General features: G+C 33.9%; 1 protein-coding gene across 1 annotated transcript in view; it reads right to left on the bottom strand.

Annotated features, from left to right (window-relative positions):
• LOC140846910 (bromodomain adjacent to zinc finger domain protein 2B-like) overlaps positions 1 to 16,847 on the bottom strand; it is a 49,847-nt gene extending 33,000 nt beyond the window's left edge. Inside the window, exons 1-7 of the mRNA XM_073225169.1 lie at positions 16,833 to 16,847; positions 15,202 to 15,412; positions 11,106 to 11,198; positions 10,929 to 10,990; positions 7,686 to 7,751; positions 5,969 to 6,034; positions 2,125 to 2,265 (exon numbers count right to left, since the gene is read on the bottom strand). Coding sequence (XP_073081270.1) covers positions 2,125 to 2,265; positions 5,969 to 6,034; positions 7,686 to 7,751; positions 10,929 to 10,990; positions 11,106 to 11,198; positions 15,202 to 15,409 — 636 coding nt within the window. The 5' untranslated portion in view covers positions 15,410 to 15,412; positions 16,833 to 16,847. The remainder of the gene's footprint in view (positions 1 to 2,124; positions 2,266 to 5,968; positions 6,035 to 7,685; positions 7,752 to 10,928; positions 10,991 to 11,105; positions 11,199 to 15,201; positions 15,413 to 16,832) is intronic.
• Positions 16,848 to 17,235: the final 388 nt, after the last annotated feature.

Raw genomic sequence — 17,235 nt, 5'->3', positions numbered from 1 at the left:
CTGTGGATTCCCTGAGGGCATTTCTGCAACCCCATAGTACTAAGCACGGGATTTTGAAACCAAGCAACCATCAATAAATTTTAGTTGAACTCAATACAAACTCAGAATTCTGAAAAAAGAACACAAATTTTAATTAACATATTGATAGAACATGGGTTACATAACTGGAGCAACATAAGAAATAAGCATTTCAAAAGTACTTGGCCATGGACATACTAAGTAGGGCACGTGTACTAATTTCCTCTAATGATGGACACTGAATAATAATTCACGCTTTTTTGGTAGCTCAAAAACTACCGTGTATCTATGGGCCGATGAGAGAATGGTACCATCTTTGGCTAATTAATACAGATAAATTATTTGGTCCACATGACCAGAACCCATGATCCTATCAAGAACCCAGTTACACTGCAACTAATAGTCTCTAGGCTTGTAGCAAAACACTAATATTGATTTTCAACACTAAGATTAGAAAGCAGCCTCTTGCTACTTCTCAAATATGCTCACATATTAACATTTTAATGACAAAACTGTAGTACCAGTTGTCTATTTAAGAAGTAAATAAGGCAATAAGGTCCATGAATGAGAATTAATAATAGTATTTTAAATTTTGATTAGAAAAAAATTTTCTATTTCACTGGTCTTTGTTAAACAATATTCCTCCACCCTGCACTTACTGAAACAACTATCCAATGACCTTTTCTAGTAATACTGTGTGGAAACACAGAACTATGGATAATATCTGACAGCATACAAACCTTACATGTTCCATTTGAAAACCATCTAAGTCTGAATCTTTTTTCTTGAACCATATCAGACATACATACCATATGATTAAAAAAATTTATATAATAAAGCTAACAAAAGTAAGGCTTAAAATGGACTTCTATATTTGATTTATTGCATATGGATTTAAACGGAAGTAACAAATTCAAGAAAATAGAGGTCATTTAGGATTTTTAAAAAATTGCTCACTGTGAGCCTACTAAATGTGTCAACTAAACCTATGTACCCTCTCTGGACGTAGGAAAATTTAAACATCCAGTTTTACTAAAACTAGTATTTATACTTTTATTTGTAGTTAAAAGCATTTGTGCTAAGTAAAAAGATTATTATAACTAAATCCCCACTAGGATATTTTTGCTTTAAGTGCTTTAGAAAAAGCTGAGACAATCATTCTTTGTATTATCAGATGAACATGGCATATTATATAGATGCTATTGACTAATTATAGTATTATTGACAGTATTACAGAAATATGTATTATTGATGATTTTCTAGAAATACCATCTTAACTATAGCCAAACATAATTGATTTCTTCTAATAAGTATGCAAATTATGCCAGTTAACATGATTATCTCGCTCTTTCCAAATTTCTACTTTTACGTATTTTAGCAACATCACACGTCTGTGAAAACAACAGGAGAGAAAATACATGAGGTCCTCTGACTGGACACATTTCTTGGCTTTCAAGGTGATAAACAGTATGGACCCTGGAGTTTAACAAATTGGAGTTTGGGTCCAAGGTGCCACTTATTAGTTCTGTCATCTTGGGCAAGTTCCTTCACCTCTTTGTGTCAGTTTCTCACTTGTAAATGGGCATAAATAGCTCTTCTACAGGATTGTGGTGAGGATTAAATGGGAGAATTCATACATAAAAAACATTTAGCACAGTGCCTGGAAAGTAGTCGACATACTCAATGACAGTTAGCTAACAAGTCTAAAGCAGTGAATGAGGTTACAGATTATAAATCCTGATTTATTTAAATATCTAAGGGGGTTTGAGGAGAAGGTAGATCTTTCCGTATCTAAACATATAGGAAGGACCAAATGAAACAGAAATCTTATCTACGTTTATCATTCACCCTTGTAGATTTGTACAGTGTTTTTATTTCAACGAAAAAGATTGGCAGCACTCCACCACTTATTTAGAACTTCCATTCCCAGTGCAGGAGGTCAGTAGACTTACTGGCGGCCATCCAGGAGAAGCACAGTGACCTAGACACAAATCCGCTGCCCAGCTGGAAGGGAAAGCCTTCGTACTGGCAGCTCTGGCAGACGAACGAGGTGAGAACACAGGAAACATTAAATTTAGTAATGAAATGGTTTACATGATAAATTACCGTTTGGTCTGCTAAGCACATGTCTTCATTAGGCTTCTTTAGTTCTTTTGCAATTTCTAATTCTAATCTTCGTTGCTCTAGTTTAAGCTCTTTCTTTAATCTATTCTCATCACGTTTTTCTTGCTTCGACCGTTCTTTTTCCTTAAAAAGAAAACCATGCCCACATAGTCTCTTTAACCATTATTATGTTTGAAAAACCTTCAGTTAAAATTTAAAAAGTGATCTGTGTTATGTCCATGAACAGAACTGTCCAAGCAGGTTTAGCAACAGACTTAGGATTGCATAGAAGTAACTTATTTTGCTTTTCAGTATTGTCACTCTTTGAATTTCAAAATAATCTTATGACTGTATATATTTTTGTGCAGTTGATCCTTGAACAGCACAGGCCTGAACTACATGGGTCCGCTTATATGCAGGTTAAAAAAAATACACACACCGGTAACTTTTTGGAGATCTGCAATAATTTGAAAAAACATTTTCTTTTCTCTAGCTTTATTGTGAGAATACAGCAGATAATACATATAACATATAAAATATGGCTGATGATCTGCTCATGTTTTCAGTAAAGCTTCCCAGTCAATGGTAGGCTATTATGAGTAGGTAAGTTTCTGGGGAGTCACGTGTTATATGCAGAATTGTTTCCTTAATGTCACATTGTTCAAAGGCCAACTGTGTGTTCTGTGTGTGCATGCGTGTGTATTCTTGGGCATCATTTTTAACTAGTGATACGCAGTACTTTTTCCAATTAAAAAACCATAGCTATAATATGGAACAGAAGGTAAAAGTGTGGTCAATTTTTAGGATAAAAGGGAGATTTCCAAGAAATCTTTGAAAAATAGTAGGTTTTTAAAACTTGGCGACAGGCATCCATTTTTGTTTACTAATACAGATACTTCAAGGGAAACATGGTGTCTCTAAATTCAGTGAATTTAGTGAACTTATCCACTAATTTAATTTATTATTTAGTCAAATTACTCACTAATTTATTTAGTGAATTTTAATGAACTGTATAGGACTAATGCAAATCCTGTGGTTCTGGTGTAAGATGACTCAAGAAACCAGCTTCAAATGGCATGTATAGACGGTCACAACCCAGCCCCACCCAAGGTCAGCCTCCCGGCATTCGCCAGGCCCTAGTCACACTGACACAGCTGGGTGGAGAAAAGTCAGCCTGACAGTGTGAGGCACTGCTTGGATGATGATGTGATGATGCTGCTGAAGATGGAGGAGGAGGAGGAGAAAGAGGAGGAGCAGCAACAAAGCTAAGACAGGTGTTCATACAAGGTGAAAACTGACTCCCTCTGCCCCTTGTCTTCCCCACCCCAAGGGCCCTGACTCAGTCATCAGGCTGTACCTTTGTGTATGTCATCCCCGCCCTGCTTAGAATTCACAGCTCCTCCTTCTCAACACATGCCTTTTTTTTTTTTTCACTCTTCCCACAACTACTTCAGGCACTTTAATATTTCTTTCTTGGCTTCCACATAATATAGCATTTATTGAACTCTGGGACAATTATTTGTTTAATGTCTCTCATGTTACTGTGAACTTAGAGTGGACAGAAGAACTAATTTATTCACCCGTTTCTTTATGCACCTATTCAATTCTCAGCTGTACAATTTGCCAGGCACAGTTTTGAGTGATTTTTATCCTTTTCCCTGACTCTCAAGTCCATATCATTTCAACATTCCTCACCCACTGGTCTAAATATTGTTTTTATTTATGACTACAGTAATTATCTGACTCTAACAGACATATTTGGTGTGCTTTAGCATATAAAACTTATTTAAGCATGAATTAATGATTAATTCTACAAATGCCACATAAAGATATGTCAACATCTGTCCTAGTAGTCATTGAAAATATTAAATAGCCAGTCTTTTCTCTACTTTTTATATTTTATATCATGGACAAACATAATTGATGTTTTCAATTTTCATTTATACACAAACGTTGTATCCAAAAGCAGAGATAAACACATTTGTTAATAATACTCAAGTTGTATTTAGGAATTTTTAAGTATCTGAAGTCACAGAGTCATGAAACCAATTTTTAACCCCTCAAAAGACCCTCAAACAACATCCTGGTAATTAACAGTAACTATTTTTATTACTGGTAAATAACTGATAAAGTTAGGTTTTTGTTTCTATAGGCTTCACCTTTTAATATTGAAACAAAGAGAAAGTTATAATCTAAGGACATAATCAGATTTCAGATGCCATTTGAAACTTATAAACAACACAAAATAGCTTTAGGGAGACCATTCTGCTCGAGAAACACTACACAGTACAAAGCATTATCCAACACTTTGCATTTCTGAGTTGGGGGATCTGCTACTTAAAGAGCTAAAGACATCACAAAAAACCAATATATAAAGAAACAAATATACACATACAATAAAAGTACATGTTACATACATATATCTGTGCTAAACATTATTTCATATAGTCATTTTGAGTTTTTATTTTGAATATAATTGATACTGGTATAACATCGCAGCATTTATTTAAAAGAAAATAACATGCTGATTCAAAATGGATCAAAGACCTTAATGTAAGTCATAAAACCATAAAACTCGTGGATGAAATCATTGGGAAAACTCTTTTGGACATAAACATGAGCGACTTCCTAGTATCTCTCGGGGCAAGAGAAACAAAAGCAAAAATGAACAAGTGGGACTATATCAAGCTGAAAAGCATATGTACAGCAAAGGACACCTTCATTAGAAAAAAAGGAACCCTGCAGTATGAGAGAATATATGCATAAATGACAGATCTGATAAAGGGTTGACATCCATAATATATAAGAGTTCACACACCTTAACAAACAAAAAGCGAATAATCCAATTAAAAAATGAGCAGGAGCTGAACAGACAGTTCTCCAAAGAAGAAATTCAGATGGCCAACAGACACATGAAAAGATGCTCCACATCGCTTGTCATCAGAGAAATGCAAATTAAAACCAAAATCAGATATCACCTCACACCAGTAAGGATCCCCAACATCCAAAAGACAAACAACAACAAATGTTGGCGAGGTTGTGGAGAAAGGGGAACCCTCCTACACTGCTGGGGGGAATGTAAATTAGTTCAAACATTGTGGAAAGCAGTATGGAGATTCCTTAGAAAGCTCAAAATAGACATACCGTTTGACTCAGGAATTCCACTTCTGGGAATTTACCTTAAGAATGCAGCAGCCCAGTTTGAAAAAGACAGATGCACCCCTATGTTTATCGCAGCACTATTTTACAATAGCCAAGAAATGGAAGCAACCTAAGTGTCCATCAGTAGATGAATGGATAAAGAAGAGGTGGTACATATACACAGTGAAATATTATTCAGCCAAAAGAAGAAAACAAATCCTACCATTTGCAACAACATGGATAGAGCTAAAGTATATTATGCTCAGTGAAATAAGCCAGACGGAGAAAGACAAGTACCAAATGATTTCACTCACATGTGGAGTATAAGAACAAAGAAAAACCGAAAGAACAAAACAGCAGCACAATCACAGAACCCAAGAATGGACTCACAGCTACCAAAGGGAAAGGGACTGGGGAGGATGGGTGGGAAGGGAGGGATAACGGCAGGCAAACAGAAAGCCGGCCTTACATTTACCAGGCATAATGTGGGACGGGGGCATGCAGAGGGCTGTGCTACGCAGAGAAGACAAGTAGTGATTCTACAACATCTTACTACACTGATGGACACTGACTGTGATAGGGTTTGTGGGGGGGGGACTTGGTCAAGGGGGGAACCTAGTAAACATAATGTTCTTCATGACATTGTGGATTAAAGATAACAAAATAAATTCAAAAACTAAAAACTCTGACTGTCCTCTAAATTTACCTGTTTTCGTTTCTCAGACTCCAATAATTTGACATTTGCAGCTCTTTCCTTCTTTATCCTTTTAGCCTGTGCATATAAAATAGGTCTCAAAGTCATGCAACAGCACCACAACCTGAATATAACCTCAGACTTGAAAATGGAGCTTCAAGCCTCGCAAGGTACAAAACAGTATGTAACATGTATGCAGACAATTACAGATTTCCCCTCAGTTTGTTACATTTAACATACTAATTTCATTTCTAACGTATAGATTACAATTAAGATATACAAAAAAATTCTTAAATTCGTAAGAGTATGTCAGGTTTTTTTCCTTCAAACTCTGTTAAAAGTCTGAAATAATTCGAGTGTTATTTTACCTTAAAACTTAATCACAGAAAAAATGATGTTATGGCATTTTTTCTTTTTCTTATTTTTGAAATAAAACATGATCACTGTAGAAAGTTTAGAAAAATGGGATAGATTTTAACAATAAAGGTTAAAGGACAAATAAGTAGCATTTAAACATGCACGTTTCTACATTACTTGAACATTCTTTTGTAATACTTAAAATTTGAGATAGATCCTTTACTTAAATAACTTAAATGAAACATTAAACCCAGTTTAACCTACTGTGGTTAAATTGAAGGGTTTTTTTCCCTAATATTATGGAAATATAACCTTTAATGAAGCACACTCTGAATATCAAGCTCATGCTATCAAATTTGAGCTTTATAATCTTAGAGTCATTAACTAGTAGCTTCATAATTATCTAGTAGTAATTGCCAATGTACTTTACTTTAATATTTTCAATGTGGAGGGTTTTAAAATTAATTTGAAATGGGTAAGAGAATATGTATATATATTTTTAGAAGGAAAAAACCTGTAACTGTGAAAACCTCAGCTAACCGCATTCCTCAGGGAATTCAGGGAATAAGCCAATTTTTCTGGCAACAGTTTCCTGAACAGGTAAGGGTTTGGATTGTAATAATTTCCAACAATAAAAAGCTTATTTTGGACAAAAGTACTTTGGATAATTTTGAGACATATACATGTACAGCTTAGACACAGTACACTTAACATAATCTCACTTTTTCTTGAGGACTTGGGCAGTTATTCTTGACATCAGTTACTATACTAGAGTTTGGTAAAAGAAATGCCTTATGGCCATTAAGGTGTTGAAAATTGCTTCCTATTTAACTACAAGATTACAGATGTTGCTAGGCTTTGGAGTTTCTGTTTTTCCTATTTTCCCTTGCTGTCTTTTAGCAATTCCTTTTGCTGTTGCCAGTATGTTCTGAGCCCTATTCTGTCAGCCAAGTTCTGTCAGAACTCAGAAAACAGACCTGGCTAAACCGTTTCCACATTGAACATTTACTTCTACTTTTGGAATGTTTCATTTCTAAATGAAAAGCAGGTATCTGACTATAAGACTTAATGACGTTTTGAAAAGTAAAGAACTGAGTTTTAGCGTATGATCTTTATGGCTATATTGGCTATTGAGAGGTTTCCCTTTCTTTTTTTTTCTTTACTTATTTCCTGGATTTTTACTATTAGGATTAGATAAACCTGCGTAGTAAGGTTCAGAGAGGTTCTTTTTCTATGCATTATGTTTACAGATAATTTGTGATGGGCATGTTAATGTGTATGAGTGAGAGAACATACTGATAAAATTTTCATTGTGCAGACTTTAAAATACATGACTATATTACTTTAATCATATCAAATTTAAGAATTCTACCTCTAGAATTTGCTGGGCTCGACGTTCTTTTTCCATTCTGATTTGTTGTATTCTCCTAATTCTTTCCTGTAGGAAAAATTATGACAATTGAAGATAATAAACTAAATATCTAGGTGGAAGGTATTTAAGTGGAATCAAATAATTAAAAATATAAGTACAGATTTACCAAAGGGTGCCCATGCTGGATATAAATTTTAATTATTTACTTTAACATTATATATATGCCACCTGTCTTAAATTGGTATGACTTTATAAAAATGTCTCAAAACAATTTTAAAATACAAATGCTAAATAAGCATATACAAACAACATAAACCAAGCTGATTAAACTCAAGTCTTTATAAATATTTGCAAGTACAAGTAATACTCATTCGGAAATAAATATTCGACAGACAAGTAGGATAAAACAGTCTAAATCAGGACACCTAAGGCTAATACTGAATTACTGTCACTCATTGCATGAATATGAAAAAAAACAACTACTCTTGCATAAAACAGGTGAGGCACTTGCTCTTTTTCTCACTGTCACAATTAAACTAACAACGCTTAAAAAAGTGCACAGTACATCACGATTGTACGAAGTGTTAACAATTGCCGTAACATGATAAATGACATTACTTTCAATAACTACAGTAAGCCAAATACAGAAATAATTTCTAATAACTTATAAGTGGTGCTCACATTATCTAAATGTAATGTAGTAGTTGTTTGAATTCAGCAATCTAAATTTTGATAACGTTACATTTTCATTTTAAAAAATCATTGCATATGCTATAAGCACATCGTTAACAATTTTACATTCATAAATCCCTTTGAAAGTCCCAAATTGGCACTGATGAGGATAGTTTTAAAAAAACACACCTAAATTAGCCTACTTGTAAATTGCAGCTATCCAAGGATTTTCAGAGCCAACACATTTTATACTACTGTGTATTACTATACCCACCCCTATTTCCAGATGCTAGTTGTACCTTTTGAAGCTATACTTTAATACATTTTTATTTCTTTTTTTGCATTGATGTTATTGATCCCCTGTAGGGATTCACTGCAGGATAATGAGATTTCTGTAATTTCTGTTGTGATTTTAGAAGACTGATCACATTCTATGATTTTGCTGATTGTGATCCTGGGTTCTGATTATAGCTCACCAAAACTAAAAATACAAGGGTATTTTTTGTTTTATTTCCAAGTCTTAGAGTAGGCTGCACTTGATCCACATTTGAAATATTTATTTAGATTAGAACCTGAGACCAAAGTATACTCTGAATTTAATCTTTAATCAAGTCAACAAAAGTCATTCATTATTCTCTTAAGCACAGAAATAGGTATAGAACCTTGGACTTAACTCACCCAGTGTAGAGCTTTCTTTTCGTCTGAGTGATTTATATAGATGTACATTGGAAGTACTTTCATTAGGAATATCAGAAATAAACATTATTTATAAATTATTACGGTATGTGTTCACCTTATAATACTGAGTATCCATCCAATGAACTGGGCATTTTATATAAAGTAGCTAATTGATCATTTAAAAAAATAACAATACAGGAGTTGAAATTATCTTCTTTTCACCTAAGAGAAAATTGAAGCTCCTAGAAAATAAATATTTTGCCTATAGTCAAACAGTGAGTGCAGAGCCCTGGTCAGTTCCCACTGCCTCTGCTCCTGCTTCGTAATAATGCCTCTGGACACTTCCAGAAAACTGCCTGGAGGACTGTCGGGTGGTATTTTTGGTCTACTAGGTAGAAAAAATAATCTCGAGGATGAGAAACACATGCTATTATTTTAATTATTTTATTCTAGATCTACTTCAAACTTTAAAAGAGACTCTGCACGACTTTAATTTACTTTGCTGGCAATTAGGAGTAAGTCAGATGGTAATCTAAGACTAGTCTCAGACAAGCATCTTGATCAACGTCTAATATCACTTCATTTGTATTACTGCTCCTGGAACCTTGGAAAATCAATTTTTTTTTTGATGAGTACCACACTATGTAGGCTTAGGTCACACAAAGCCTAATTTGAAATGCTAATGGGATACAACTGGTCTCAAGCCATTTGGAAATAGGATAAACTATTAAAAACTGTAACAGAAATAACAGTATTTCAGCTTCAAATGAACTTATTTTCACATATACTGTAGTAGGCAGTAAACATTTACAGTATTTTAATAAATATATTCATCACACTATATATTTAAACGTCAACCTTACAGTGTCTTTAGCAGTTACAATTAACAAAGAATTCAAGTTTACATTAAATTACAGTAAGAGAGTATACCAAACGTTTTGATGTTTTATGTCTATCTTTTAGAAAGCAAGCATTGCTTTGTGCCAGTCACTGTGGTAGGCACTTTACATTCATTCAATGTTCACATAATACAATTGTTTTTCTTTTACAGTGGAGGAAATCAAGGCTGAAAGGTTAACTAATTCATCTAAGGTCATAAATTATTAAATAGGAAAGCCGATATTTAACTTTACAAATGACCTGCATGCGTGACTACAAATTCTAAATTCTCTCTCAATTCTACTTCAACTCTAATCATACTACTTTAGTCAATACTGAAAGTATTTAAATAAATGTATTCATTACATTATTAGAGATAACCACATCACAAACAAACCAAGCCATTATTTAGCAGCTTGTCTATATAACAACTGACTCAGAAATAACTACTTGCAGTTTAAAATTTTTAAAAGAATAGTACTCCCCCCCATTTCCTTTTTGCTTTAATAGATGAGTATGTGGAGATAGGAGAGTAGTTTACACATTCTCATCTTAGAGGAAGTTGAGTATATTCCCATGTAGGCTTTATCTGTAAGAATTAAAAAATTATTTCATCTATCTATATTTAATTTTAAAAACTACACAGAGGAGAGCACTGGATAAAACACTGGATATGCGAAAATAATGCTTTCTCATTTTCGGGGGATAATTTTTAATCATTCAGAAGCAATGGGACCAAATCTTCAAAGTTCTTCAAGATGTTAATTTATATTCAGTCTATCAGGATACTAAAAGTACTTACATAATTGTATTGTTTGGTATCATTTCTTTAGAGACTTGGTTTAAAATAGAGGTGAATTTTAAATAAAGGTAGATGACAACTCTCTAAATAAGATATATAACAAGTATGAAAGTTATTTCATAAATCAAATAAAAATAATGTACATATACACATAAGTAAATCGACTCCCAAAGTACCACCTGTTATAAAACCAGTTCAGTGCATGAACATACCTGTTGTTTCATAATCTTTATCTGCTCTTTTTGCTGTCGCTTCTCCTCAGCAGCCATTATTGCTATGATGAAAAGCCAAAACACAGGTATCGTCAGAAAAGGAACAAAGAAGAGAAGCCTCCTGTGAACTCCCCAGTACTCACTCTTCAAGTTTATGTTTTCGTTTAACTCACTCACCTTGTTGTTTTTTAGCTTCTTTGGCAATGCGAGCCTGTTTCTGATTTTGGAGTTTTCTCAAAAGCTTTGTTTGTGCAGCTTGTCGGGCTTTTTCTGAAAAACACAAAATTTGAAGGAATACTTTTAACAACTTTACCTGTTAACCTAAAAACAATTAAAATGTGAATGGCATCATGATAAAGGATGCCATTTAAGAAAATTTAAGAAACATTTAAGAAAATTGTTTAAAGTTAGATACCAGGTAGAAAAATGGTGTGGCAGAAAGTGCCATGCTTACTTCCTTTAGAAATTGCCCAACTTTTTCATCACATACAGCCCCATACACAGAAGCACACAAAAAGGATGCTTCTCTTAATCCTCATCACAGAAGCTAATTTGAGTACACTTTTTTTCACATTTCACATAATCCCTGTTTAGGAGGAAAGTAGCTGCCAATATGTAAAAAGAATGATTTAGCTTCAGTCTTAAAAATAACAATAAAGCAAAACAACTCAAAATAGAATACAAAGCCCCCCCCCAAACATAGTATTTCACTCAGCTATAAAAATGGTAAAGTTTCTGAATCCAGTGATAATTTCATTTATGAAACAGACTAAATCTACATAAAAATAATACAGGATAGCAACAAGGTTTAAGGACGATCTAGTTCTCATTATTTTTAAGGACAAATGTATCAAACTGGGAGAGATCTACATAATTAGTGGCCCCAATTCTTCATTCCTCCCCCCTTTATCCATGTTACTTGCAAATGTGACTTTGCACTTCCTTTCATCAAGAAGTGAAATTTACTGTCTTGTCCCTTGATACTAACTTCAGACATGTGATCTTTGGCCAACAGTATGTTAGCAGTTGTGATTGCAAGTGTAAGTTTGAGAGTGTACTCAGTCTTTCTGACTCGAGGTCTATATATGCTACTAGTCCTAAAAATCTTTAAGAAAATTTAAATGCCTTGAGATTTTACAACGGACGTAACCATATGTTCTGTGACAGCTGAGAAACTCTGTAATGTATATGGTGTGTATTTGTGTGTGAATATTATCAGCAATTTCAAACTCTACACAGGTGCACAGTTAACTTTTATTTTTAAACCCTTGGGACAGAAAAACACTAAGAAGTTCAACTCGCTATCTTTTCACTTTAGCAAGGAAGACATAATTTTCGTAAGTAATTAAAAATTCATATAGCTTAAAATTTTTTATTATGAGCAGTTAGAGAAGATGGGAAAAATAGGTTAAAAAATCAACCACACTATGGAGGAAGTATGAGAATTTAAGAGGCACAGAAACTTCACCCAGGATCTGAGGAATAAGTTACTACCAACATCTCATTTATTTGGTTTATGATTGTTGAATATTATCTGTTATGACTAACTTTTGAAATGTTAACTTGACAAGTAACTTTTATGGTTTAGGAGATTACTTTCTTAAATATCAAAAAGAAAAGTTTATTTTTGAAATAAAGTGTTTAAATATGTCTAAACCAGCATGTATCTAACAATTGGCAGCCCTTTCCTTCTGCAGTGGCCTATCTTAAAACAATGAAGCATTGTACAGCAATGGCATTTCAGATTCTATGATCAATAAAATTGACTGGTATATTATTAGATATATTAGAGCATTTGAGATATTAACAGTATTGGTCAATTAACAAGCTAGTTTGTTTATACAGTTTGAAAGTCTTTTTTTATATTCAAACTGTCAGATTCTTATCTATATTCTCTGAGAAGATACAGAGCTCTCATTTCACATTCAAAATCCACATTTATTTTATTGTTCTAGACCTTCCTTCAAATTAAGTCGTTTTACAAGCCTAGATGAGTCCAACTAGGATAATAAAATATGACAGAAACTTCTAGAATCTCCACTGACAACACCCAAAATGTTAATGTAGAAGTCTTTTAGAATAAAAGGGGTGATAAGGTGACTCATTTCTACTTTCTTTCCTTCCCAAGAAACATGCATATTATACCAAACACACTTGTAAATATTAATAACATTTACTTACATTAACTATTTAATATTTATATACATGTTGAGAAAAAACATGTACATAGGTCAAAGGTAACAATTTACAAAATGCAATATAATACAAGGGAGAGCTACGTCATAGAATACAAACCAATTTGAAATCTAAAAGGGGAGAAAACACTGGGCAAAAGTTGAGTAATTACCTTCTATTTTGTTAAAATAAAATTTAGTTAATTTTGCAAATATGAAGTTGCCATTTTGGATACTAAGTATGAATGGTACTTGTGATAGAAATGCAAAACAGGCGTGAAAATCCCTTGCTTTGCTTATCAGTTAATTTCAAGCTTTTCTATTTTATGTAAAAAATGCACACTTCCCACTATTATACATTCTTCAGAAAAGTCAGTGGTTTATTGACAATACTAATTTTAAAAATTCATCATGTATGTATATATCTTCATATATTAACATTTTTTAAACCTTCTCTAGTAACTATTTAGGAGAGATTAAAGTCTTAATAGTAACCCAATGAAATAACACAAAAAGTACTAAATTAACATACTAAAGGAGAGAAAAACTTACAGGACATTAAGTTACAGGCCAGGCAGTTAACTTATATGCCACTGGTGGAAGTATGAATTGAACAACCTCTTCGGAGACAACATTTGCCTGCTTTCTACCAAAATTGAAAATGCACATACCCTTGGAGTAGAGATTCTATCTCTAAAATTTTATACTGTGGATAGCCATACCTGTCAAAGCATGAAGATATGCGTAATGTTTTTATTGCAGCATTGTTTGCGACAGCAAAGGTGAGGAAGCAGCTGAAACACTCACCAAAGGAGACTGAGTAAGGGAAGTGTGGTAGAGCCATACCTTGCCTCACCGACTATGCAGCCACTGGAAGTGTAAGGTTGATTTTTAAGTGCTGTATAGAAAGATGCTCAAGAAAAATTAAGTGGAAAAAAACAAAGCTGAATGGTATATACACCAGTCAGTTCATTTATTTTAGAAATCAAAAAGAACATATACATATATGAACATCACATATGCATGTGTACACATAAGTATGTGTTTGAATGTGTATCTGTGACTGTACACACTTCTGGATAGACTACCAAAAACCTGTTAATTATGATCCACCTTGTGAGTGTCCTTTATTTTCAAGTCAGTAAGAGTCAATGTCTTATTTTAAAGCATTATATTCTATGAGCTTTTATCATGCATACTTGTTTTATAATGAAAACAGAGCTACAGAGAAGTCAGTATTATAATGGTGTATACAATAAATAGAAGTCAGTCAAGCTTTCCCTCCCGAAAATAAAACTATGAGAAGAAGTAAAATCCTGTCAGTCTTTTAAGTCAGTTTTTATTAGTAAACCTTTATTGATATTGTTTATGATACAAGCATTTATTGATATACATTTATATATATATGCTTATGAATATGAGACATGAACACATTGATATATATATATATAGAGAGAGAGACAGCCTTAAGAGGCTTCATACTTGTAACTACTTAATTCAAACTTTAGTCAGCATTCTCTGTGTAAGACATAGCATGGGAACTTCATGTTGATAATTCATGATAATTTTGAATCATGAACACATTTGAGGTTACTTTGAGCACGTTGTACTTGATAAATGACACTCTCTAGTGATCTTAAGATACTTTTTGATCTAAGTTTATTAGTTGGGCATTTTGAAAATAAATGTTATATGTCCAGGCTACAGAAGAACCCAAACTAAAACTTACCACTAATTGGAGTTCTCTGACTGAAAATTTACTCCACAGATCCACATATTTTGGAGTTACTCCCTTGTACCACCGCAAGGAATTGGGAGCTGTTCAAATGAGTTTCCAGCCTGAAAAGTTCATCACCTACCTTTGTAATTCTAAACACACAGGGTATGATGTGTTTACGAGTATGACTCTTGAAAGGCGCTTATTAAATCAAAGAACTCCAGTTATCAGTGGGACTCCTTATTTTCTCATTTTATTTGAACACAATTACCTACCTGTTAGAAACTGAGAGTAGTTATCAATCATTCCTATGTCAAATACATGTAGAAATAATCAACACATTTTAGTACAGTTCTTACAGTGATGGATGCATGTTCCCTACCTTGAGCTTGCAGTTGTCTTAGCAATTTGGCATCTGTGTTACCTACAGATTCAGCACCGCCCACATCAGGAGGCCGACCGCTGCGCTGGCTCACGCTGGTACCCTCTCCTGGTCGCTCTCCCTCTGGATCCGGTGGTCTTCCTCCATGAGCGTCCATTGCCCTCACACGGGGAATGGCACCCTCTTCTTTCAAAGGACACCACTGCATACCCTTTTAATGAACATTTTATAGAAATAAAATATTATGAACAAAATAAACACAAGTGATCAATATGTCAGAAAATTCTAGGTAAACTTGCACATATTAATTTTTATAAAGCTGTTGTAACCTTTAGAAATTTTAGTTTCTAATTCAAGTTACATTTATAATTGTTCATGGCTTTTGGTATATATTTGGTATTCTTACTTTAATGATTTCAACTTTAAATACACTGACAGATATATACCTGTACCTATAAACATATAAAGACATGTATCTTAATCACCATTTCTGAACCATAATGACTGTCAAGTTGGCAGGTATTTGGAAAGATCAGTTGAGTGATGACACCTCTGTGGATTGCTCTCAGGAGCATCAGGTCAACCAAACATGAAGCTATCCAAATAACAAACAAAAGATTCTCTTTACAGAAAAAACACACCTAATAAAATCAAGAAGGAAAGTAAGAGTCAGACTATTAGCATTTTGCAATATCTGATGAATTAATGGACCAAAGCATTACATTTGAATGGTTGCCAATCACCAAAAAAGGGAGACAACTGGACCGACAGCCTCTCGATGGAGGTTCACTTCATCACCTATAAACTAATCCTCCCCCTCCCAAAAAAACCAAACATGGAAATGATTAAGCCTCTAGATTAAATCACTATAACTTAACAACGGGGAAAATTCATTGGCTGTGTATATTAAACTACACGGCAAAATCCACTCTGAAGGAAATCCCACAAATTACCTAGTTTATTCAACAAATGAATTTCAAGAAGTGAAAACACTGTGGGAAGATTAAAGGGCCCTTAAGGGATGTATCAAACATGCCCAATGTTTGGATCTTACCTAGATTTTCATTCAAATAGACAAACTGTCCAGGAAATTCTGACAGTTAAGAATTTAAACAATGAAAATTTTAACAATGTCTGATATTTGATGATATCAAGAAATTATCATTTTAAATTATGATAATGGTATTCTTGGTATTCTGATACTTTTATAGAAAACAACAATTCTTATCTTTTAGATACACTTACAGATGAAGTATGTCGTCTAAGATTTGCTTCATCAAATTATGGAAGAGAAGGAGTAGATGGGAATATATGTAAAACAATATTGTTCATATGATAACTTCTAAAGCTGATGATAGGTACATGATGTACATTATTTTGTCTACTTTTGTGATATTTCAGATTTCCCACTTTAAGTCTCCTCATGGAAACACATATACCAGCATAAGGCTAGTGTATTACAGGAATAAGCCTGCTTAGTGCATAGGTAATGATCAAGAGCTGGTTGTCCTACATAAGGCAATCATATCAAATACACTGTTACATCACCTTATTTAGAGTCCAAAGTAGTATGTCCAGACATAGGAAAAGCATCCTTTCAAAATAACCTTTCTAAAACAATTTTAGATTACCTTATACTTCTTTTTTGACAGAGAATTCCTTTGCTGTGAAGGTTAAGAAAAATTTTTTAATGTTTCTTATTCCTTCAAAGAATATCAAAGCAGGATTCAACCTCAACCACTCTGGGCACTTCTGCAGCCAGAGCCAGCAGTCCTGACTGCCCTTTATGCTGTGGTGCCAGGCTCAGAATCATGGCCTATTATGACCTCACACGGTGGGTGCCATGGACACAAGCACTGCTCTTGCCCCCATCATGGATGACAGTTACACCCCACAGTCCAAGCACCGTGCTTTGTCAGAGGCATTTTGAATGCACTGCTTACTCTAATCTTCATAATCATTTTACCTAGGAAGGTGGGTTTTACTGTCCCTATATTACCATTGAGGGAATCACAGGCCCAGTGAGGTTAAATC

This window comes from Manis javanica, chromosome 16 (assembly GCF_040802235.1).
Source record: "Manis javanica isolate MJ-LG chromosome 16, MJ_LKY, whole genome shotgun sequence".
NCBI classification, from domain to species: domain Eukaryota; kingdom Metazoa; phylum Chordata; class Mammalia; order Pholidota; family Manidae; genus Manis; species Manis javanica.
The sequence above is the reverse complement of the archived record's forward strand: the minus strand, read 5'-3'. Positions and strand labels throughout refer to the sequence as shown.